This window comes from Tupaia chinensis, unplaced genomic scaffold (genome assembly GCF_000334495.1).
Source record: "Tupaia chinensis unplaced genomic scaffold, TupChi_1.0 Scaffold144138_1, whole genome shotgun sequence".
Lineage (NCBI taxonomy): Eukaryota > Metazoa > Chordata > Mammalia > Scandentia > Tupaiidae > Tupaia > Tupaia belangeri.
The window spans coordinates 78,161-101,842 of record NW_006203993.1 but is presented as its reverse complement, the minus strand read 5'-3'; the positions used below and the strand labels follow the sequence as shown (position 1 = coordinate 101,842).

The window sequence follows — 23,682 nt, the reverse complement described above, 5'->3', positions numbered from 1 at the left end:
ATATCAAACATGAGGGTCTCCAAAAAGTTCATGATAAAATACCCAGTATAAAGAAATCATGGAAAGATTTCACCTTTTTTTTTTGCACTAAAATAAAGTTAGACTTCAATTCCATTTTCCCACCAACATTGTGAATCTCTGTATACAAGAAACATCCTATAATACTTCAACATCAACCAGCTGCTTTGATGGATTAAGCGCGGGCTAAGGGGCCAGTCTCGCAGTGTTGACTCTGACTCTCACTTGGGGGGCTGTGCGACCGCCAGGTTCTCTAACTGTACAAGGGCAAGACACTGTATCTACTTCAAGGTGCTCTTTCAGTATTAAACAGATGATCAAATCTGAGAAATTTTTTAAATGCCTGGCATACAGTAACTCTTTAAGTTTTACACTTAGCAGGATTAAAAATTCTGTTATGGTGAAAGGTCTGCCTTAGTGACTAAGTAAAGCTACTGTCGTCAGTTAATAACTAAGGACCTGTGGAGGTGGGCCAAAGAAAACTCATCGACGCGCATGGAATGCGACATGTATCAGTGGTCACACGACTAGCATCAGATGCTTGTGGGCACTTGCTCTGTTCTGCAAGGTCCATTCCCATGTGAATGCTGGGCGAGGGCCTGCACCTATCAAACACGTGTCTGGTAAAGTTCTATGTAACACGACGGTTATGCATTTCAACAGCTGGTAACTACCCCTCCAGATTCCATCCTTAAAATTTTCTTCCCCCCCCCCTTTCCTTTTTTTTTTTTTGGTCATAGGGCGCATGCGCTCACGAGAAAGACAGAGAGATAGAAAGTGAGAAATCACCCCCTGCCCCAGGGGGGATGGCCACTCTGCAATCCCTTCTCCTCCATTCTTCTCTCAGGATCCTGGGCATGCAAGCACAAGCGTCTGGCATGAGTTTAAGCCACTGTGTCCAGACTCGAACCGTGGTCAACTACATGGGAGCCCAGAGACATAGCCATTACACCATCTGCTGGTCCTCTTGCCTTTTTTTTTTTTTAAAAGAAGTTTTTGCTATAGGGCGCGTGCGCTCGCCAGAAAGACAGAAAGAGACAGAGAGACAGAAAGCGAGAAATCACCCCCTGGGGGGATGGCCACACTGCAATCCCTTCTCCTCCATTCTCCACTCAGGATCTTGGGGAGGTACATGCGCCTGGTGTGAGTTTTAAACCACCAGGTCTGGGACTCGAACTGTGGTCAGCTACGTGGGAGTCCAGAGACATATAGACATGATGCGAACTGCGGGCCCCTCCCTTGCCTTTTTTTAATGAAAGGTATGGAGGGTTGAGGAACAGCTGATGACAGCCAACTTGGGGGAAGGGCCCATGGGCGCCTTGGCCCAAGGTGCCCATGGCTGATGCACTGTAGCTTCTGACGCTGCAGAGGGTTTCACAAAGGGCCTGCCTTTCCTGACGATGCGCTCCTTCCTATGGCGCCTCAGACGACCCAGTTCTAACTTCTCTAGACAACAGGCACGTGTAGTAAGTAATGGGTGTCTTCTTCTGAACTCCTGAATGAATTTCATTCAGGCCGACACCTATGATTAACATATAAATTAAATTTGGATAATGGTATAAAGATGCTAGCTGAATTTTTGTCTTTTTTCATTTTTAAATTTTTATTGTGAAAGGGCATGAGTGCTAGCCAAACAGAGAGCACCCACTCGACAGGGTGTGACTGCACTTTAACCCCTTTATTTGTACCTCCATTTCACCAGCCCATCAGGAGGTTAGGCACACATGGCACATTTTTCTTTCTTTCTTTCGAGATTCCTGCTATAACGTGCGTGTGTACGCTCGCTGGAGAGACAGAGAGACACAGAAAGCAAGATATTACCCCCGGGGGGGATGGCCACATCACAATCCCCCCTCCTCCACTCTCATCTCAGGATATCGGGCACGCAGGCACACGTGCCCAGTGTGTCTCAAGAACTCTGGATCCGGGACTAGAACCATGGTCAACCATGTGGAACCTTGCACCTTAGCCACTGTACCACTGCTGGCCCCCTGGCATGTTCCAAACTGCTGAGTCCATGTGGGACCTGCTCCCTGTGCTGTGCTATGTGGCTGGCCCTGTAGCTGGATGTTGTTTACGCTGATTGTGAGGAACTGTTGGGGGAACTAAGAGACTAGGGAGAGAGACAGCGAGAGAAAAGGCTCGGCCTGACTGTGTGCTGCTCCTGAACCTTGCTAGCTGTCAGCTGCGAGAGAATCAAACTGTCCCAAACTGCTCAGTGGGCGATATGCGTGACCTGTGTGACAGTGTGCTGTCCCAGAAAACTTCTACTTCCTTCCAATGATCCTGCAGGGAGGATATGAATAGCTACCCCGACCCTTGTTTTTTCCTTCTTCTGCTTTCTATCTGAAGAAAGAGGTCACCAAAGATCTTAGCATAGGAAGGGGATACAGTGCCTTTCTTGCTTAATGTGAGAAAAGGTACCTAGTGATGAGCTACTAAGACAGCACTTGCCGAGAGTGTTTACACACCTCGTAGTTCCTTCCCCAGGTGCTGTTACTGCTAAATTCTACGAGAGGAAACTGAGTCTCAGAGCAAAAATAGTATGCTCGGGTCCAAGAAGCTCATGGCACCAGAATTCTCACCTGGCTACCGTCTGATTTGAATTTGCTTTTTCAAGAACAATTTATTAAACAGAGGTTGTACTTAAAGTAGGAAGTGAGTGACTGGCTGTGGGGGTTCACATGATAGGGTACCGCTGCTTGAGGCCCATGCCACATGGGAAGCCTAGCTTCAAATCTTGGACAAGTTTCAACAGGCAAGACTCATTGACAAAAAAACAAACAAACGAATAGTTGAGAACTTGAAAGTACACTTGTGCTTTTCATTTTTTTCTTTAGTATTTAACTTGCTCTTCCTTTTTCAAAACATGTTGCTTTTCAAACTAGTAGGCACATTATTGTAAGAATGAGATGTGACAGGGTGTTTATTACTGCTGCTTCTTGGGTGGCAGTGGTGTGCAGCCGTAGGATTAAAACTACAGTTACGGTATGGCACAGTCCCAGCCTGACACATCTTAACGTGTTTTATGGTTGGAAGGGGGAATTACCTAGTTTGGCAAAACTTTAAAAACTTTTGCAAGACCTTCGCAGTGGTGAAAAATATATACATCCTTGTTTTAAAATGTAAAAGTACTACCTAACATGCAATGTTCACAAAACTTAAATCATTCAAATCCTCAGAAACATGAAACAAGAAGTTCTTTGATTTCTCTACTGTAATGACATCAGCAACCCAAATTCTAGGAACTTCAAAGCACTGTGTAACTTTAACCAATTACGTCTCCTACGAGTACTAGGAATGTTATTCAATCCCTTTGGTAATTCCGAAAATACGAAGATCTAAAATTAAAGGTAAAACTGAGCGTCCCCCCACCCCAACTTATGACAGTGTAAGATGGGGGGTGGGCACCTTCCACTGGGCGTAGTCACATCATAATCCCCTTCTGCCCTCTTGCTCCCCAGGATCCAGAGCACAAATGCCCCATGTGTTCCGCAGGCTGACCTGGTCAGGGACTCAAACCATGGTGGGCACGTGGCTTCCAGCTCTGCAGCCCAGCACACCACTGACTGTGTCAAAGAGGCTGGGCCCCAAACTGGGTCTCCAAAAACTAGGGAACCGTAAGGAAAAAGAAAGAGGAGAGAGATGAAGAGAGACTGAGAGAGGGAAGAACCTCTTGATCCTGAATGTTAAGATGATATAATTTTGATGGAGAAGCCAGGAAATAAAGACTGATTTTTCAGAGTAGGCTGGTATTAGAAATCATGTTTTTTGTTGTAGTTGTCGTCGTTGTTTTATGTATGTTTTTAAGTTCTAAGAAGACAGAAATATATTTATATAACTGTTTTATACAGAACTTAGCTCAACTATAAGTATAGCATGAAAATGGAAACTGCTACGATGACAATATGCTAATCAGTAGCTAGGATTTTATGATAGAGTATACAGTGTGAGGCTTGGCTACTCCAAAGACAAAGACAAATTAGGTTTCTAAAATCTGCTTTTTCTGAATGTTACTTAAAAGGTAGATTTAAAACTATAAACTCTGAAAGGATGCATTCGAAAATAGACTACAGAGATAAAAATCTTCTTAGCACTGAAGGTAAGTGCACACAGATACTTTAAGAGCATATACAGGCCCTGAGCACCAAGAAGCAGTTCATACATGTCTAATAAGGATTAAGTTTTGGCCCCACGAAGTCCAATGCTTTTTTAAAAATATGATTTTAATTTTTTTCTGTAGGCAAAAATATCAAAGAAGAGAAGCACAAAATGATTTCGGGAAAAAAATAAAAACACAGGAAGAAAGCTGTCATGTTCTATGTTTTAACTTCACAAAAGAATTTTTACTAGAGGTTAGAGCCTTTCAAATCTTCTGTCATTCAGGATATGAAATTCTAATCTAGTGGCATGGGCAGCTGAGGTTCAGACTTAATCAAAAATGCTGACGAGCTGAAACGGGAGGTGGTTCACTGCCTCACGCCTGGTATGCATCTCAAACTGGCTCCTTGCTTGCAAATTATGAAAGCCACTTGCTGTGCAAGCTCTGAGAACCCCGAGGTGGGGGAGGGGAGCCTGTGGGCACCTACCTGGGCTTACTAGATGCGAAGTTACCTCACCCTGACTCACCTCAGTCTCTGTCTTGAGGAAATGGCTGCATTCTACATAAAGCCTATTTATAAACTACTGCAAGTGAGACTCGCATTCATCTTACACGGTGACATCACTTCCTCATCAATAATGTAAGCATAAGAAATGGATTAAAGGGACTCTGAAGGGACTTCTCTCACATGGAAAAACAGAAACCACTTCAACTCTCCAAAAGATGAATTTAGGCCTCTTACCTTGTTCTTTGATCTGACGAATTTGCTTCACAGTTTCTTTTAAGATTGCACATTTGTCAGGCTTGAAGTTAAAGTTGTCTATATCATTAAAATTTGCAAAAATCAGCTCTGCAAGTTCTTCTATGTATTTATTTTCCTGTTCACGATTACGCTTTTCAGTGCTCCTTTTGGGGCTAAAAAGAAGAAACATGATTTTACTGTGTATTTTAAAAAGAGCTATTATGAACAAGATAAACATATTAAACAAGTTCTAATAAAGATAACACGCAAAAGTTAACTATGTAAATAAGGAAGCACTACTGGGGAGGGAAAACAACTGATTTGGCCTAAAATGTTGCATTAGGGAAAAAGAAAAGTTCCCCAGTTTATAATTATGTGTATACCAGTGTGATCATTTGTTCAATGTACTCAGTATCTCCCCCTACACTGGAAGCTTCCCCATGGCAAAGATCTGGGTAATTCTGCTCACCAGTGAGCTTTAATATAGTGCTGGACCCGAGTCAGCATCTAATTTATTGTCACATACATAAAAGAATGTTTTTTAAAGGTACGGGAGACTACACTTATAAAAATTTATTTAAGATTATGAAAGAAAGAGAAGTCACCCTAGTTATAGCAGGAATAAATATATTTCAACGATTTTTGATAAAACAAAAAGTATAAAAAGAAATAGCATCATTTCATAGAATTCTTTGAGATACTAGTAATCTGGGACCAGCAATGGCATAATAGTTATGATGCTGGACTCCCACATAGTCAGCAGATGTTCAGGTCCTGGCATGGGTGGCAGTCTGTGCAGATGTTTATGTCTGTGTGTGTGTGTGCGTGTGTGTGTGTGTGTGTGTGTGTGTGTATGTGTTTGCGTGCATGTGCGTGCACGTGCCCAAAATTCTGAGAGGAGAATGGAAGAGAAGGAATTGTGGCAAGGCTATCCCCTCTGACAGGTGATTTCTTGCTTTCTGTTTTCTGTCTCTTTGTCTCTCTGTCTCTCCGACCAGTACACATGCCCTGGCAAAAATCCCTCTTAAAAAAAAAAAATGTTAGTAATCTAACCAAACAGCTTTTTTTCCCTTCTAATTTTGTCAGAGGATGCCTGTACTAGCGAGGAAGATGGAGAGCGCTGAAGTGGGGAGAGACAGAGAGAGCGAGAACCCCTCCTGGAGCATGACCATACTGCAAACCTTTCTCCTGTTTCCCCTTCTTTTTGGGATTTTGGGCACAGGCGAGCCTAGAATGTTCCTCGAGCCACCAGGTCTAGGACTGGATACCTGTCGTCGGCCACGTGGGTTCAGTCACCTTAACCACCACACCACAGGCTGACCCCAAACAGCCTTTTTAGATAATGTAAAACGTCACAAGACAACTAGAAACAAAAGTGAAACTGACCCAGGCTGTTTGTTAACTGTCCAAGCTGAATGACATGCAGAATATAAACAAATGGTCTAAATTCAACTCAACACTTTAAAAAGTTGATGGAAGGGGAAAATATCAAAATTGGCAAAACCTTCTCATTTGAATTGACAGTAGTGAACCCAGAAGTCCCTTGTGAAAACAGCGGCAGGCAGTGATCTCCCTGGCGCAGTAGGGGGCCCACTGACAGACTCCACAGCAGAATAAGGAAGAAAAGCTGCCTAACGTAGCCGCTTTCTGGACTTCTACAAATGATTCTTGGTAATATAATACTCATTTTTGAAATTTGGAAATTCATAACAGAGTTCTGTACTTTCGTCTTTAAATATTTTATTTTCATAAAGTCATAAGCCTAAGGTATGACGCAACGTCACCATTTTATAGTGGTGCCACAACGTCTCCAAGATCATCCAGTGAGTTACGTCCGTGAAGGGCCAGAATTTGTTCTCTCGAGTCTCATTTTCATCCCTAGCTTCCCCTTTGCTAAGTGCAGGGAAGGGGAAGAGAGGGCTGGGAGTTCCCATTCTGTCCGTTCCACCACCTTCCACCCACCCCTCCCCACCCAGGGTAATCAACAAATGACAAAATGGGTGAGAAAGGGGAGCTGTGTTCCAAAGACCCGGAGGGCAACACCCTCACACACAGCGCCAGCACAGCCTGGGGATGAGAACAGCCCCTCTCCCGAGCAACGTCCTCTGTACCCAGCTGCTTGTCCCAGTGGGAACTGGTGTCCTAAGGGCGCCTGACAGACACCACGCTGTGGTTTACCAGGACGTGCTGCAGGTGGGAGGCAACATGCAGGTGCTGGGACGGGGCAAGTGGAGATGTAATAGCCCTGTGGTTTTGTTTGCTAACTAGAAGCAGAACAGAGAATCTAAAATATTGGAGTTTTGCCCTTTCTTTCTCTCCTGATGACTTTTCCTAGCCCTCTTTCTTACTGCTTCCCTGTCTGACCTCTGCGCTTGCCGTAAGATAGAAGTAATTTTAAAAACCAATTGTATGACTTTAAAATATCGGGAGACTTAAGTCTTCTGTCTTAGTTTTCATCAACAAAAATGGGTAACAACTATTGTTATTTCTTGATTTTCCTAAAACAATACAAATACTTTTCTTCCTTTTTTATACAAATAGTCGTATTCCATACACATTGCTTAAACCTTGCTTTTTGTCTATAAAATTAGTCTTAAAAGATTTTCCATATTATCCCCATAAAAAGTATCTTCATGGAGGGCTAGCAGGTGGTATGGTGGATAAGGTGCTGGACTCCCACATGGACAAGTGCAGTTCAAATCCCGAACCTGACAGCTTGAAAATCATGCCAGGTGAGTGTCCCTGCATGGCCAAAATCCTGAGAGGAGAATGGATAAGAAGGGACTGTGCGTGGACATTCTCACAGCAAAAGATTTTTCACTTTCTCTCTCTGTCTCTCTCTCTCTCTCTCACAAACACACATGCCCTATGGCAGAACTCTAAAAACAGAACAAAACAAACAAGCAAAAAAGCATCCACATTCTTTATCACAGCTGCACTGTGTCCCAGGTTCTAGATACACCACAGTTTCTTCAACTGTTGCCTATGAACATTCAGTTTCCGCTGATCTTTTACAGTCATGAAGAATGCTATGTTGAGTAACTCGTACATGTATAATCGCACGTGTGTGAAGGCATGTCTTAGGAACATCCCTAGAAAGAGAGTGGCGAGCTCACGGAGGATATACACTCACGATCTTAATACTGCCGATTACCTTGTATGGTTGTAACAATCCACCAGTCCAACCATAACACCTGTAATTCATGATCTTTATCCTCAATTCAAGAGCAAGGGGATTTAACACTTCGTCATTAAAACAATAAAACAAATGAAAATAAAACCATGAATGCGATTAACAGCAAGTCTGTTTACTGTGGGATCTTGTCATATCAATCTGTGATCTAACAGGACAAGAAATATGAAGAACTCAAGATGGCAGAATAGACTGGCTGTAAGAGTCTCACACACAGGGACATCACCAGTATACAGCTTTCCTCTTGTAAAGAAAACTGAAATCTATAGACGATTAGCAGATTTAAAATATGAGCTAAAGCATACTTAAAGATTTCACCATGAAAGATAAAATTGAACACGTCTGAATCAGGAGCACAAGCAATGCCGAATTAGCACCGAGCATGCGCACGGCTTCACTGGACAACCCTGCTTGCTTCCTCGGCCGCGTTCTAACCTGGGTCCAAGCTGGTCTGGACATTCCTTGCGCTTTCTTGTCTCTGCCCTGGAGGGGTCAGAGGTATTTTCTCCCATCCCACTCATCTTGAACACATATCAGCAACTGAAATAGAAAACAAAATAAAAAATTAAAAAAGTGAAAAGAGCTGATGATAAAGTGGCTGATCATCTTACCAACAATAAAAGACCTTTGATTCTAACCAGAAATTTAATAATAGTAATTAATACATTGTTTTGATTTATGTACATATGTAAAAAGGCTTTTTCCCCCACAGTAACTTTGCTTAAAGTTTAAACATTCAAAAGACAAATCAGCCTACCTCATGGGGCCCACACTCTCTACTCGAGTTGTAGCTGCACCGTGCACTACACTCAGCCCCGGCGCGGGGCTGCCTGCCTCCAGTTTCAGAACGATGTTGCACCATGTGGAAACTACAGGTGTTGTAAGGGGCTCCTCCCAGCCTGTTTCGAGTTGGCCAATGTAAACTCTGTGCTGCAACAGCTCACCCATGACAGAAAGCCTGGGGACAGGCAGTGCCACGACATGAAATCAAAGGTTTCCAAATTTAGTCGGGTGGACCAGACACCCTTGTTGTACCCTGATTTCCTGCACAGACCTTAAAACCCATGCCCTCCGCATGGGAGACCTTCCTGCCTTCCCAGGAGCGGCTCAGAGCAACTCTCCTGCAGCAGCGCCTGGAGCCCTTTCTGGGCCGGCTGGCCTCCCTGGGCACACCTCCCTGCACTCCACGCTGCGTCCTTCTGTGTGACCTTCCTCCCCTAGGTTGGTTCTAGCTGCTATCACCAAAGCTTGTAAGATGCAGTCAGAAAATCAGCGGAATTTACTGACCACCACCAGCTTGCTGAATTCCTTTCGTGAGAAAATAAAAGAACAGAGTAACAGAATCAGTATGTTCACGCTGGTCACCACTAGCAGAATGAAAATAATGTTCAGGTATGCAAGAAGGTTGGTAGAGGTTAAATTTCTAAAGGGGACTAACAACAATCTGAAGAAACCAGAAAAGATTGCCATACAAGGTGCTTAGCAAATGCTTAAGCAAAAAGCAAAACCAAACAGAATGCAGCTCCAAAGTACAAGTCAACATTTACAAGTCTTTGCTATTTCCCCTTCCTTCTGTCCCCTAAGCTTCCACATCACCTTTGCCCTCCTTGACACTTTGTAATGGCTCTTCTACATTTCAGACTGGAAGAAAGGCCAACTCAGTATTAGGCCAAGAAAGTAAGGAAGACGCCAGAGAGGAAGCAGGTTCACTGAGAGCAAGGACGCGGAGAAAGATGTGCTAACAAAAGCAGCACCCAAGACTGATGGCGGTGTCACTGCCACGTCCCTGTCAGCCTGCCCACAGGCTTCTTCAGGAGCGATCTGGGATGCTCAGCCTTGGCCCCACGTCACTTCCTCTGCCCACTCTTCTGATCTGAGGGGCAGGAGAGTTAACTTATTTTTAAGAGTCATGTATAAGTACGATGAAGAACCATATCAATTGAAGGAGGTGGCACCAATTACAGCATCAATTTAAGAGGTCACACGGGAGGATACAATTCTCAGGGCTGATGCTGAGCTTCCTGGGGCTGCAGCAATGAAAAAAGTCCTGAAGTCCTGTCGTGTGGTCACAATTGTGACCTGAGGATAAGTATGACCAGTGTGCAGCTACTGCTCATTTAGCATTTATTACGAACCAGGCAACTTATGAAGTCTAAGACAGCCCAAGGGAGGGGCAGAGCAGAGAAGCTGAGGGCTGGTGTCCAAGCATGTGCTTGGCCACTCGGCTCGCCAGGAGACCTTAAAAATGATCGTACCCCTTCACGTTTCAGTTACCTCTTCTGTAAAATGCGGATCATCTTTAGCTGAGCAGACGAGCAAGTGGCAGGCCTGGGATATACTCGCAGGGTTATACAATGCCTACTCGTATCTACTCGTTACGGAAAGGCGGCCGCCTCATCAAATGTGCGTCTTCCTCTAATCACACGGGCACAGGCGAGGTGGGAGATGTGGAATACATGGGCTTCCCGCGTGCTCTTCTCCCACCATCTGCATGACATCGTTCATTCATTCATACATTCACTCTACAAAGACCGCCTGTCCGCCATGGACAGAGGCTCAGTGATGTGAGGCGTGAACGAGGGAATGCTGCTTTTAAGGAGACAGGGCGAGTGAGGGGAGACGTGTGTACAGAGGCAGCACTCCAGTAAGTACAAACAGGTATGGGGAAGTGCCGCAGACGACCAACAACTGTGAGGTCCCCGAGAGAACGCAGCGCTGGCTGGGATGGAGGACGGACAGCGGGGTCTGATGGCGGAAGCGGGGAGTGTGGCCAGGCCATCTCAGGAGGAGCAGAGACTGGGCTGAAGAAACCCTTCTCGGGCGATGCCTCGCGTCCTTTTCAGTACTTCTCTCTGAATCACAGTCCCCATGGACCACTCATAAGCACAGAAGGAAAATATTATGCATCCTACCTATGTAAGCTTCAGCAAGTGACCTGAGCAATTTTCACCCTGGAAGCAGCTTTCTTCCCTAAACCATAAAAATTTAAGTGAATAAGTAAAATTTTATCTTTAAGATAAAACCATATATCTCTCTATATACATATTATCCCCTATTTTGGGGATAAATTTTATTGATAAAAATGTTATCCCCCCACAAAGTATATCCAGGTATACAAACAGTATATAGAACAATCAGAAAAATCAGAAGGTGCTTTTTATTTTTTAAATAACTATTTAATTTTTATTATTTCTTAATGTGCTATAGGGCACATACACTCACCAGAGAAAGACAGAGAGGGAGAGAGAGAGAAAGTGAGAAAGCAAACTGCGAGGCCCGAGACTCAAATCGCAGGCAGACATGAGAGCCCAGCGTCTTTAACCATGGCACCTGCTGGCCCTGATTTTGGTTTCTGTTGTTGTTTTGTTTTTTTTTTTTTAAATTTTGCCAGCGTGCATGTGTGCTTGCTGAAGACAGAGAAAGAGACAGAGAGAGTGTACTCCCCTGCACCGGACCACATGGAGGATGGTCACACTGCAATTCCAGCTTTTCCACTTCTCCTTCAGGGATCTGGGACACAAGTACGTGAGCATCGGGCTGGGTTCTCAAGCCATCAGGTCCAGTATTCAAATTGCACGGTCGGCCATGTGGAATCCAGCCACCTCAAACACCACGCCACAAGCTGGCCCACAGAAGGTGCTTTTTAAAAATAAAAAAGTTTATTTTTTCCTGTGTGAGAGAGAGAGAAATAGGGCCTATAACAGTCTTGATGCCGTCTGCCCCCAACTTCAGCCAGCCTCAGAGCCTAGCACAACCTGTGCCGGGAGGTCTCCGGATGGAAACCTAGAACCTTCCTGTGTCCCAAGCCCTTACCACTGCACCACAGTATGGCCCTAGGACAATGTCCAATGCGCATTAAAGTAAGTGCCTGGTTCTGCTGGAATGTGTAATGTGAAATACTTTTTTTTTTTTTTTGGGAGAGATTTTCACTGTAGGGCGCGTGCGCTCGCCAGACAGACAGAGAGAGACATAGAGACAGAAAGCGAGAAATCACCCCCCGGGGGGATGGTCATGCCGCAATCCCTTCTCCTCCATTCTCCTCTCGGGATCTTGGGCACGCATGCACACGCGCCCGGCGTGAGTTTTAAGTCACCGGGTTCGGGACACGAACCGCGGTCGACTATGTGGGAGTCCAGCGACATAGCCATTACGCTAACTGCTGGTTCCCTAATGTGAAATACTTTTAAAATGAGCATTTTTAATGGGGAAAAAAAAAGTAAGTGACTTTAGGTAAAAGTCGTATAAATACAGTTTGGGTTTTAACATCAGCATCAGATCATCTACCTTTACGTTTCCTAAAATATATACACTAATATTTTCACTCTTCACGCGGGGATAGCACTGACGTGTGTACGGTGACAAGGGTAGAGCAGGGGCCACCCTTTCCTGGCCTAAGCATAGTAAAGCCATGGGCGCACAGTTTACAGCTTGCCTATACCTACTCAAGTTGGCTTACAAGCCAGTCTTGGGCACATGTGGTCACCAGAGAGACAGAGAGCGAGCAGGCAAGTGAGAAATTACCCCCCATGGGAAATGACCACGCCATAATCCCTCTCCTCTATTCTCCTGCTGGGATTTTGGGCACGTGTACATGCACACACATTCCCGGTGTGAGTTACAAGCCTCTGGGTCTAGGACTTGAATCGTAGTTGGTCATGTGGGAGATCAGGGCTTTAACCACTATGCCACCCACTGGCCCCTCTCCTTATAGCTTTTAAACATCATCGACTTCCTCCAAAGTGAGTTAAGTGCCAAGATTTCCCTTTTATTATGTGATGGTATCCTTAAGCACGTTTCCTCGAAACTGAAAAGTTTCGGCCTTATGAAAATGATTGCTTCCTTATTTTTCTGTGTCTACCTCATATGTCCCCTTCTGAGCAGTTTTCCTGGTCCATGTGCCCCAGAAACACATTTCATTTACAACCAAACTTTGCACCACCAAAGAGAAATTAGGCGTGGGGGAGGGGGCCAGAGAACTTGGCCAAGTTAGGGCTGGATGACATCCCAGCAGTCTGCGGACAGAAGGCTGGATGGGCTCCACCAGCAGAGGACACCCAGGAACTGCCACCACACAGGAATGCACCACTAATTGCCCAAGGAAAACAAAATAGAACAAACGAGTATATGAAGGGAGAGAGGTTGAGGCTGGCACTGGAGGGGAGACAGGTAGCAGCTGCCCCTGCACCGCTCTCCCCCAGCCGGCTGCCAGATGGTAGCTGCCGCCCCGGGGTGGCTGGATTTATGCCCTGTTTTTTGGTGGGTGGTAAACACAGTCAACAACAGAGAGTCTTACTAATCAGGTGCTCCAATCTAGATGACTGTGGCATTCTTAGCGTCCTGTGTGAGGTGTGGCTGACAGCAAGTGTTAGGATTTCATCTAGGAAGCATGGCAGGGCCAGGTGAGTTCGTTCCCCCACTAAATCAAGATACTAGATGAGGCAGAAGTGACAGAAATTAAAACCACAGACAGAAAAACCAGGTAGATAAATGGATTACTTCTAGTGTACACGTACCCCCCTAAAAATATCAAAAGTAAAATAAACTATATGGAAAGATACATTTTACTGTGTTTTGAAGATCAAAGTTAAAAAGGGCCAGTAGGTGGCATAGTGGTTAAGATGTTGGACTCCCACATGGCTGACCATGGTTTGAGTCCCAGACCTGACAGCTTGCTTTCTCACTTTCCCTCTCTCTCTCTGGTTAAATTTAAAATAATAATAATTATAATAACAGTACAAATGAATATAATGAAATAAAAATAATTATTTAAAAACTTGAAAGTTTTCCAATGAAAAAGCAGGAGGTAGAAAACAATGAGAGTCAGTACTGAAGGTTTAAAATTTTTATTTTGTGACCAGCCAGCCTAAACAGTTTCTTAAAATTTCTGCATGTTTTCAACATTCACATTAAAATTCCTGAGCATCTCACTCTCAATTCTGAAACTGTTTAATGTAAATCACAAAAGCTGAAAACGGCACAGGCTCACAGGCTCTTGGGCTGTATCTGAGGGTAATTACAGTCATTGAGAGCAAACTAGTTTCTACCAGATGCTGGGGGTTGTGAAAGGACAAGTCTGGAAAGAAGTTTCAATTTGTCCATTCTTGTTATCTAGAGTGACACAAGGCTGGCTTTCATTGTGACAGTACGTCCTCCTTCACAGCCTTTGATACCAGTTGGTAGGAGCCAGAATAAAGAGTAACAGCACAGGATTTACGAAGTTTTACTTTCAAAAAGTAACAGTCCAGTCTGCGTGGCACAGGGGTATTGCTAAGAGGTCGGAAGCCACATGGGAGGCCCAAGATCAGCTCCCAGCCCTGAACATACTGGGCAGGGCTGCTCACCTGTGCCCCTAGCTAAATGGAGCTTAGGTACCATGATCATGACACAGAGCACCCCAGTCAGAAATGCGTACCTCCGTCTCTCCCTTTCCCTCTCCCCTTCCATCCTGTGTGTGCTCTTTCTGTTTCTGTCTTATGCGAAGGGGAGGAAAGTTCTGGTATTCTGAGAGAGGCGAACAATGCATCTAAAATCCTCAGCATAATGACAGAAAGCAAAATAAAATGCTACACCTCGATACAATTCAAAACTGCACTCTTCTTTCATGGAATCCAGCAATTTAACTTAAAAGGCAAACAAGCTCTTACTCTCAACGCAGCTTCACACCACTGAAGCTAGTTAATCACCAGAGTTCATGGGAGCGATAATGTGTTTGTCTCTCATCAGTACAGGCCATCTTCCAAACGAAGCCTGTAAAACTGTTACATTTATTATAGGCTAAACACATTCAATTAAGTAGAATGAAGACTAAGAGTAATAAGAACACCAAGTGACCACACATTAGCTCTCTAGTTCCAGTTCTAAGAAATACCTTTTAAAAGTTAGGTCCTCTCTGAAGTTCCTGACTTTAAGACGATATTTACAATGAGACTTCTCAACTTAGAAATGACAAAGAGCTGCTGAAACAACTTCTAGTGAGGCCCACCTGACAATCATTTAGCTCTTGAGGATCAGAGACCAGATCAGTTTCTACAGGTTCCAAGGCCTTCCGGGGACTTTCTGAACTCCTTTCTCAAAACATATAGAAAACTTGAGACCAGCAGTTAGCGTAATGACTGTGTCGCTGGACTCCCATGTAGTCGACCGCGGTTTGCGTCCCGGACCCGGTGGCTTAAAACTCACGCTGGGCACGTGTGCATGTGTGCCCAAGATCCCGAGAAGAGAATGGAGGAGAAGGGACTGCGGCGTGGCCATCCCCGCTGGGGGGTGATTTCTCACTTTCTGTCACTCTCTCTCTCTGTCTGGCGAGCGCACATGCCCTATAGCAAAAAACTCTCCCCAAAAAAATATATATAAAGGAAACTGTAATATGAAGTCTGATCCTTTGGAAACTTTTCCTTTTTTTCTAGAGGTTTTTGGTATAGGGTGTGTGCGCTCGCCAGACAGACAGAGAGAGACAGAGACAGAAAGCGAGAAATCACCCCCCAGGGGAGATGGCCATGCTACAATTCCTTCTCCTCCGTTCTCCTCTCGGGATCTTGGACACGCACGCACACGTGCCCGACATTAATTTAAGCCACCTGGTCCGGGATGCGAACCCCGGTCGACTACGTGGGAGTCCAGCGACGTAGCCATTACGCTAACTGCTGATCCCATCTTTTGCAAACTTTTTAAAAGCAAAAAATGCTTGAACAATATTTAAAATATACATAAATCTTCACTTAAATACTCGCCCATTTTGATTCTACTAAACTCTGAAAGGACAATCTTTTAGACCCTGTCATAACTCGGGAGCCCACTTCCACAACTGCAGCTGTACCCACTATCTCTCTTCATCACAAATGACAACATTTGGCCATTCCAAACCTGAACTTCTCTCTCCAAGTAGACTATATTCTAGGCGAGTTCCCTTTATCATACAGTAGCGAAATCTCTGGGCCAGACTCTGACGAGTCCAAGAAAACACAGAACCTAATGCTTCAATAAACACAAAATGTGCTTTTCAGCAGTGGATACCTGAGAACAGTAGAAAACACAGTGGGCCAAACACCGAAGTGGGTAAGATGATCCAGAAGTAAAGACATCCAATTGACAGGAGAGGAAATACCTCTTTCAAAATAGGGTTAATTGGTCAAAATTACCCAAAGCAAACATTACGTTGGCAAGAACTCAACTTTTGGCGACAGTTAAACAAATACTCTACAGTAAGAATACAGTGCATGCCAGCGTATATTGTTGAAGCATACCAGCACAGCAACTCACACATGCAAACAGAACAGAAAGAACTATGTAGATTTGCTAAATGCAGGGATGAGAGCACAAAGAAAATCAAACGTTCCTTCCCACTGGCCGATAAGTAGTCCATGTAACGCTCTGAGAGAGAGCACTACATAGTATTTCAAACTATTTTAGCTAGTTAAGTAGTATTATTTCCCAAGTGTCAGTCATTACTCTTTTGACTAGGTCATTTACCTTCATCTTTACATAACTATTGTGCTTCTTGGTTTTCATGTAATAAAATTTTAATTGACCTCACATATTACAGAATGTATCTACAGATTCTGACTCATAATAAAACTATACATAAATAGAGGCAGTGACAACAGCAAAGTTCAGATACATCCAGAATAAAAGACATCTTACTTGGGAACAAATTCTCAGTTCAACGTTACTAGCAACTTATTATTGTACACCTGGCTTCTAAAAATAACTGCAAGAAGCCAGACCCAAACTGTTGTCATTAGGATAGGTCTTGTCGATGCAGAAACTCCAGCAGTTACAGTTGGGTATGGAATTAATGGAAACTACGTATCTGACAACTCCAAGTAAGATGGCTTTGGCACCTACCTTCTCGTATGCTGCACGAGTCCACGGAATAGCACTCACAGTGCATAAACAAGTGTTTAAGCTCAAAATTCCTCCCTTCTCAGTGTGCTCTACTCTTAGATTTACTTTTATGTAATGGCCTTAAAGTGGTATGTTAGACAGTAACTAGAAGGCATATTCCATTTTCTGACTGAAAGCCAATAATACTCATGAATTTTTTAGCTGCAAGACACTTCAAGATGCCATTGAGAAGACTGCAATAAACACATTAGGCTGCGAATGGGAAGCAGCAGCTCTTTAACACACGCTGCAATAATCAGATAAACGGCCACTTTCATGTTCACTGCATACACAGATATTTTGCTCTAACATTTCCACCATCTACCACTCTCTTAAAAAAGGGGGAGAGAAAACTCTCAAAGCCTTAACTTAGCAAAATTCGGGATGGAATATGTAAGCAGCAGGAGCTGTTCTAAACTATCATTACCAACAGGGAGAAAATTTCTAGTCTGCCATCAGTAGCAGAAGAGGGTTTCTACTTTCTAAGCTGTCGCAGGCTGGGTTCCTTAAACAGCCAGTCACTGGCCTGCTTACATAGCCAACGACGTCACCGGTGCTAAGATGGCCAGGAATAGCAAGACTAGGTTTTAATAAGGCCTCGGACGAGAGCACGTCTCAGGAAGAAGCTGCACTCCCCGCATAATGTAAGCATCTTCCCTACCCTTCAAACAGGCTGTATTTAGTCTCTATTTAATATTCTGAAAACAGGTTTTCAATGAATGCTTAACATCCTGCAAATTAGTGACCAAGCTAAGAACTACAATGTCGTTCCTGTTTCTAAATTTCATAACTTGCCCAAATTAAATTCCAATTATCTTTCTTCCTTCTTAAACTCACTTTAAAATTCTTTGTGAGATTAAAAAAAAAAAAACTTCCTAATTTATAAGATAAATTTACTGAAATGACAAGGGCAAGACAGTCTATACCTACAGAAAAAGTGTTTGCTGTCATTTGAGATGTAAAAAGTTCCTGAACAGAGCCCTCTTCCATAGCATAATATACTTGGTGGTCTTGTTTTGGGGCTAACATTTATTGAGGACTTAATATGAATTAGGTAATTTCCACATATTTCCTTACTTAAAACCCACATATTGTTATATGTACAGATGTATCTTACAGTTATGTAACCCCTCTGGCCTTCTTCCACAGGTAATTTACCTACGCTACGCAGATAATGAATGACAGGCCAAGATTTCAACTTGGTGTAATTATAGTAACTACCATTTACAGGGTGCTTACTATCTGAGCAGGCATTCCCTACATACTTGACATGTATAAACTCTTTTGGATCCTACAACAATCTATGGTTATCACCATTTTACAGATGAAGAAATTGAGGTACGGAAGAGAAAAATCTAACTTGGCTAAGGCCACACAGGCAATTTTAGCACTTGTAAGTGAATTCAAACAGTTCCCCAATTCTGAGCCCCTATAATGCGGGCATTAAAGGTTTCACACCCTCTCACTGAAGAAAGAAACCTGCAGATCTTACAGAAAGCAATATATTTTATCTAAATATAGTAAACAGTAACTATGTAATTTGAAAGTAGTTTTCTTTCTGCTAAAATGGAGCAGTTCCATTGTAAAATGCAAAACACTTCCTATAGTAAAAAACATGCATCTTTAGGGGGCTGGGAGGTGTGAGGACTGAGGCGCTGGACTCCCACATGGCTGACTATGACCCCGGTTCAAGTCCTGGACCTGGCGGCTTGCTTTCTCACTTTCCCTCTCTTTCTTTTTCCTTCCCTCCCTCTCTCTGGGAAGTACACATGACCTACGGCAAATTTTAAAAATATTACTAAATTTAAAAAATAAATAATGACAAAAACATACATCTTTAGACTCATTCTCCATTCACTCAACAAGTATCTAACACCACAGGCACTGTCGTAGACACTGGAGATGGGACACTGACAAAGCAGACCCAAGTCCCCGTCCCCCTGAAGAAGAGCAACCGTGCCTCAGCTAATGAGCAATTATTCCTGAAGAGAAAGGAAGTATCATTATTATGCAATTTATTAGGAAGTTATTCAAGCAAGAAAACCAGCTTGGAATTTTCTCTGGCACACCAAGAATATCCAGTGTCATTCGAAATAGTAAAAAATCTTATTTTTCTACATAGTCAGAAGAAATTGGTTAATGTGAAAAATCAGTTATCAAAGGCAATTGTAGAAAATGATGCATATGATTTTAATCATTTCATTGTCACTGTAGATATATATCAATAAAACTGAGTATCAGTCTCCACTGGAGTTTCAGTGTCTTTCTTACACATATTGTTCCTATAATTAAGGTGCTGTCTGATAGTTTAAGCTTTGGTTTGAAATAGACCTAACTTGAGAATGCTTTGATTTCTTTTCCTGTAAATTAGCAGTTAAATTATTATTTTTTTTTTTTGAGAGATTTTCACTGTAGGGTGTGTGCGCTCACCAGACAGACAGAGAGAGACATAGAGACAGAAAGCGAGAAATCACCCCCCAGGGGGGATGGTCACGCCGCAATCCCTTCTCCTCCATTCTCCTCTCGGGATCTTGGGCACGCACGCACACGCGCCCGGCGTGAGTTTTAAGCCACCGGGTCCGGGACACGAACCGCGGTCGACTACGTGGGAGTCCAGCGACATAGCCATTACGCTAACTGCTGGTTCCCGCAGTTAAATTATTTTGATGGCCACTGTGGGTATAATTTAATTTTGTATAAAGAACTATTTTTATTTAACTTCATTTTATTTATTTATTTAAATTTGACTGAGAGAGAGAGAAGGTGAGACGTGAGAAAGCAAGTCACCAGGTCTGGGCTTCGAACCACGGTCGGTCATGTGGGAATCCAGCACCCTTAACCATCACACCACCTGCGGGCGCCAAACAATTTAATTTTTAAAATTTTTTCAATTTTCTTTTCATTACACATCAGATTTTTATGATTTACAGTAAAAAAAGGGAAGAGAAGTGGAGGGAAAGAAGGGCCAAAGGGAAGGAAGAGAGAGAGGGAGGAAGAGAGGAAGGAAGAAAAGTAGGAAAGAAGGATGGAAGAGAGAAACTCGGTGTGCCGCAGGGAAACCAGACCCGGATGCTTTGAAATAACCAGCTCCTTGGAATATAAATTCTAAGACTAGAAATCATTCACCTGCATATTTGCAGGAAGACTACTGCATAAAGAGGTAAACCAACACTACATTCAGTGGCATGAAGACTGCCAAAAGTGAAAGAAATGAGAAACCAGACCTCATTTTACAGTGAGCATCAGCAATGAAATTTACAGTACAAATTACTTCCTTTGGTAAATTAAAGGATATTTCTGTAACAATTTCCAAATTACTCAAACTCTATTATAACTATACTCATGCCTATATTATAACTTACATTTTTCTACCAACTATCCTAGGTTCTTCTACATCAGGATGATGGAAATTTTCAGTTATTTCAGTAATTACTGTATCCTATACTCTTCCTATGACTTTCTCACATGCTCTCTTCTACTCGAGTGACTCTTAGAAGAGAGAGCTAAATTACAAGCACTTTCCAGCAAAAGGTACTAAAACTGCTCTTCTCCCTCAGAAAAATCTGACTTATCCTTCAAGCAGAACTCAGCTACATCCTTACTGAATGCTTCCCAGATTCCATGAGGAAGAATGAAAGGTTCCCTCCTTTGCATTCCACGTACAGAGGATGTGAGTGTGAACCCCTCCATGTCGCATGCAGGTGCCTCTTTCCCGGCCAGGTCCAGTGGGTCCTCCAGGTACCCAGGCAGGCCCACCCTGCTGTGCCTCCCACTCCAGTTTTGGCGTGTCAGGGATGGGACCGAAAAACTCATTCCCTCTTCCCCGTTACCCATCACCACCCGTCTAATTCCTAACTTTCTTATGAGTTCCTGTCCTCCAATCAAACAGGAAAAGAAAGCAGAGGCTAACTTTGAATCCCGCTGCGAGGGAAAGCAGGGCCTGAATTCAGGGCTTGTGGTTCCAGGGTAAATAAGGCGCATGGGTAGTCCTTCCTGGCAGCGTACTTACGTGTCCTTACCAGGGTAAGTCCTGTGTAAGAAGTACTTTTCTGAAATACTCTTTGTGTGTTCTGTTTTCCACCACACTTCTACAGAAGCGGAAAATGAGCAAGAAAGGATAAACTGGTTTGGGGACCTCTGATTCATTTTCTCACCATACAAATTCCTACAGGCTTACTTTTGGTCAGATCATCACAATAACTCTATAACCAGTATTTGCTATGAGGCAATGGTTGACATTAAAAAGGAAAAATGCAGCTATGGATCAACATAGGCCTCCCATCCTCACAAAAATTCCTATTTGGCTTTACAAAAATAAGCCAAGTTAAGCACTTTTATTTCTAAATAACACACACTTACAGAATGATTTAGTGAGGATTACTAGAATTTAGAAAGTTATTTTTTTTTTAAATTATTGTCTGAAAGGAATTTAAATTTAATGCAGTACTTGAACATGTGAGCCAAAACAATTTAACAATTTAACCATTCTTTTTTTTTTAAAAAAATATATATTTATTTTTGCTTATTATTTTTACTATTTTTAATTTGACCAGAGAGAGAAAGAGGGAAAGTGAGAAAGAAAACCGAGACTCAAACCATGGTCAGCCACGTGGAGTCCAACGCCTTTAACCATCACCCCACCTGCCAGCCTCATACCATTCTTGTTCTCCATCAAATGCCGGACTTTGGCAATCATTAAAACCATTAACACTGCATGTTTATGAGAGATATGTACTTCAGCTTCAGTTTCACCTTGGGACACAGCTGTCAGCGGGGGACATAACCAAGATGCGACCATTGGGAATGAGCGATGGTGCCCAACTGTCTACCTCTGGCCAGAGCCCAGGAAGCCTCCAGTTTCGGTGGACTTGCCTTAAAAAGCAGAGTGGCCCTGGAGAGGGAAAAATGCAGGGTTTTCCCCCCTTTCTGATTCCAGATGGTAACTGTGTGTGCTTTACAGAACTCAAAATATAATCGGGGGAACAAGCAGTTAGCATAATGGCTATGTCGCTGGACTCCCACATAGTCGACCCCGATTCGCATCCCGGACCCGGTGGCTTAAAACTCATGCCGGGCACGTGTGCATGTGTGCCCAAGATCCCGAGAGGAGAATGGAGAAGGGATTGTGGCATGACCATCCCCCCTAAGGGGGTGATTTCTCGCTTTCTGTCTCTATGTCTCTGTCTGGCGAGCGCACGCACCCTATAGCAAAAAAACCTCTCCAAAAAAAAAAATATATATATATAAATTTAATCAGGTAGATGGATGACACACACTTGAACCCAAATGAGCTTTAAGTGTGCTACAAGCAATGGATTAAATGAGGGTGGCCCACAACAGGCACGAGGAAGACTAAACAAACTCCTCTTTTTTGTAATGTATTGCTGTCTTCACTTTTTTTCTTTTAAATTAGTCCTAAGACAGTTTTTTGCACAAGAGAATAAAGAACAATTGTTTTGTAAAACCTACACCTATGGATAAAGATCTCTAAGACTGCTGCACCCAATTTAGCCATAACTGCCAAGTAATAAGCACGCAATGAAACTTTAAAGAAATTAAGATAATTGCCTGACACCTCAGAGACAGCTAGCTATATTATGTTCCTTCTGTCTGGTGCCAAAATCCAAAGGATAATAACTCATTAAGCTAAATCCAAAGCTCGGTTCCAGTTGGGTTAGGATCATGAGGAACAAACTAAGCTAGCTCTGAGACATCGTGACACGTACATACATGTGCAGAAGGACGGACAGGGTTTCTTTAGCTTGATGGGGCTTTCTGTGTTTTAAATCAGTGCTTTAGAGCCAAGACCAGTGACTATTACTTAGAGCAAAAACACATTATTTGGACAATTCAGTTTTATATACAAGGTTAAATTTGTCATTCACACAGGTCTCTTTTTGGTATTAAATACTAAAAATATAACCTAAATGATAAGCTTTTAAGTTGAAAAATCTCTTCGTGTTTATTTCATTCTTTTTTTTTTTTTTTGAGAGGTTTTTGCTATAGGGTGCGTGTGCTCACCAGACCGACAGAGAGAGACAGAGACAGAAAGTGAGAAATCACGCCCCAAGTGGGATGGCCACGCCGCAATCCCTTCTTCTCCATTCTCCTCTTGGGATCTTGGGCACGTACGCACACGTGCCTGGCGTGAGTTTTAACTCACCGGGTCTGGGACGTGAACCGCTGTAGACTACATGGGAATCCAGCAATATAGCCATTACACTAACTGTTGGTCCCGTGTGTTTATTTCCTTCTAATGTTCAATCCAACCCTACCGACAAGTTGAGGGCGACACGTTACTCAGCACTCTGGACACGGCAATACAGTCACACAGGGAAGAACAAGACTTGATCTCAAGAAATGGACAATTTAAAAAAATATATACAATATGTAATGAACTAACACAGAAGGCAATATCTATGAGAAATACAAAGTGGTAAGGAGAGAAAAAATTAGTTTGTATTGTAAAGTTCTCTGAACACCTGAGCTGGGTTTTTGTTTTTTGTTTTTAGAGTTTTTTGCCAGAGAGAGACAGAGGTAAAGTGTTAAATCTGAGGGAAAAGACTGCAGTGAAATCCCTTCTCCAGTCTCTTCTCCGGATTGTAGGCAGACACACACATGCACCTGGTGTGATTTTCAAGTCACCAGGTCCAGGACTCGATCCGTGGTCGGCCACGTGGGAGTACGATGCTTTAACTACCATGTCACCTACTGGTCCCTGAGCTGGGTTTTAAAGAATGGGCA

General features: G+C 43.2%; 1 protein-coding gene across 7 annotated transcripts in view; it reads right to left on the bottom strand.

Annotated features, from left to right (window-relative positions):
• The window catches only part of NCOA2 (nuclear receptor coactivator 2), a 214,212-nt gene that overhangs the window by 116,809 nt on the left and 73,721 nt on the right, over positions 1-23,682 (bottom strand). For 5 of the 7 annotated variants that reach the window (XM_006165992.3, XM_027767271.1, XM_006165995.3 and 2 more), the window contains 2 exons: positions 8,491-8,595; positions 4,863-5,035 (listed from right to left, as the gene is read on the bottom strand). In XM_006165992.3, the coding sequence (XP_006166054.1) occupies positions 4,863-5,035; positions 8,491-8,576 (259 nt within the window). In that variant the 5' untranslated portion in view covers positions 8,577-8,595. Of the gene's footprint in view, positions 1-4,862; positions 5,036-8,490; positions 8,596-10,329; positions 10,595-10,967; positions 11,019-23,682 lie in introns of those variants that run through there. The other 2 variants (XM_006165994.3, XM_014583176.2) reach the window with 2 other exon arrangements.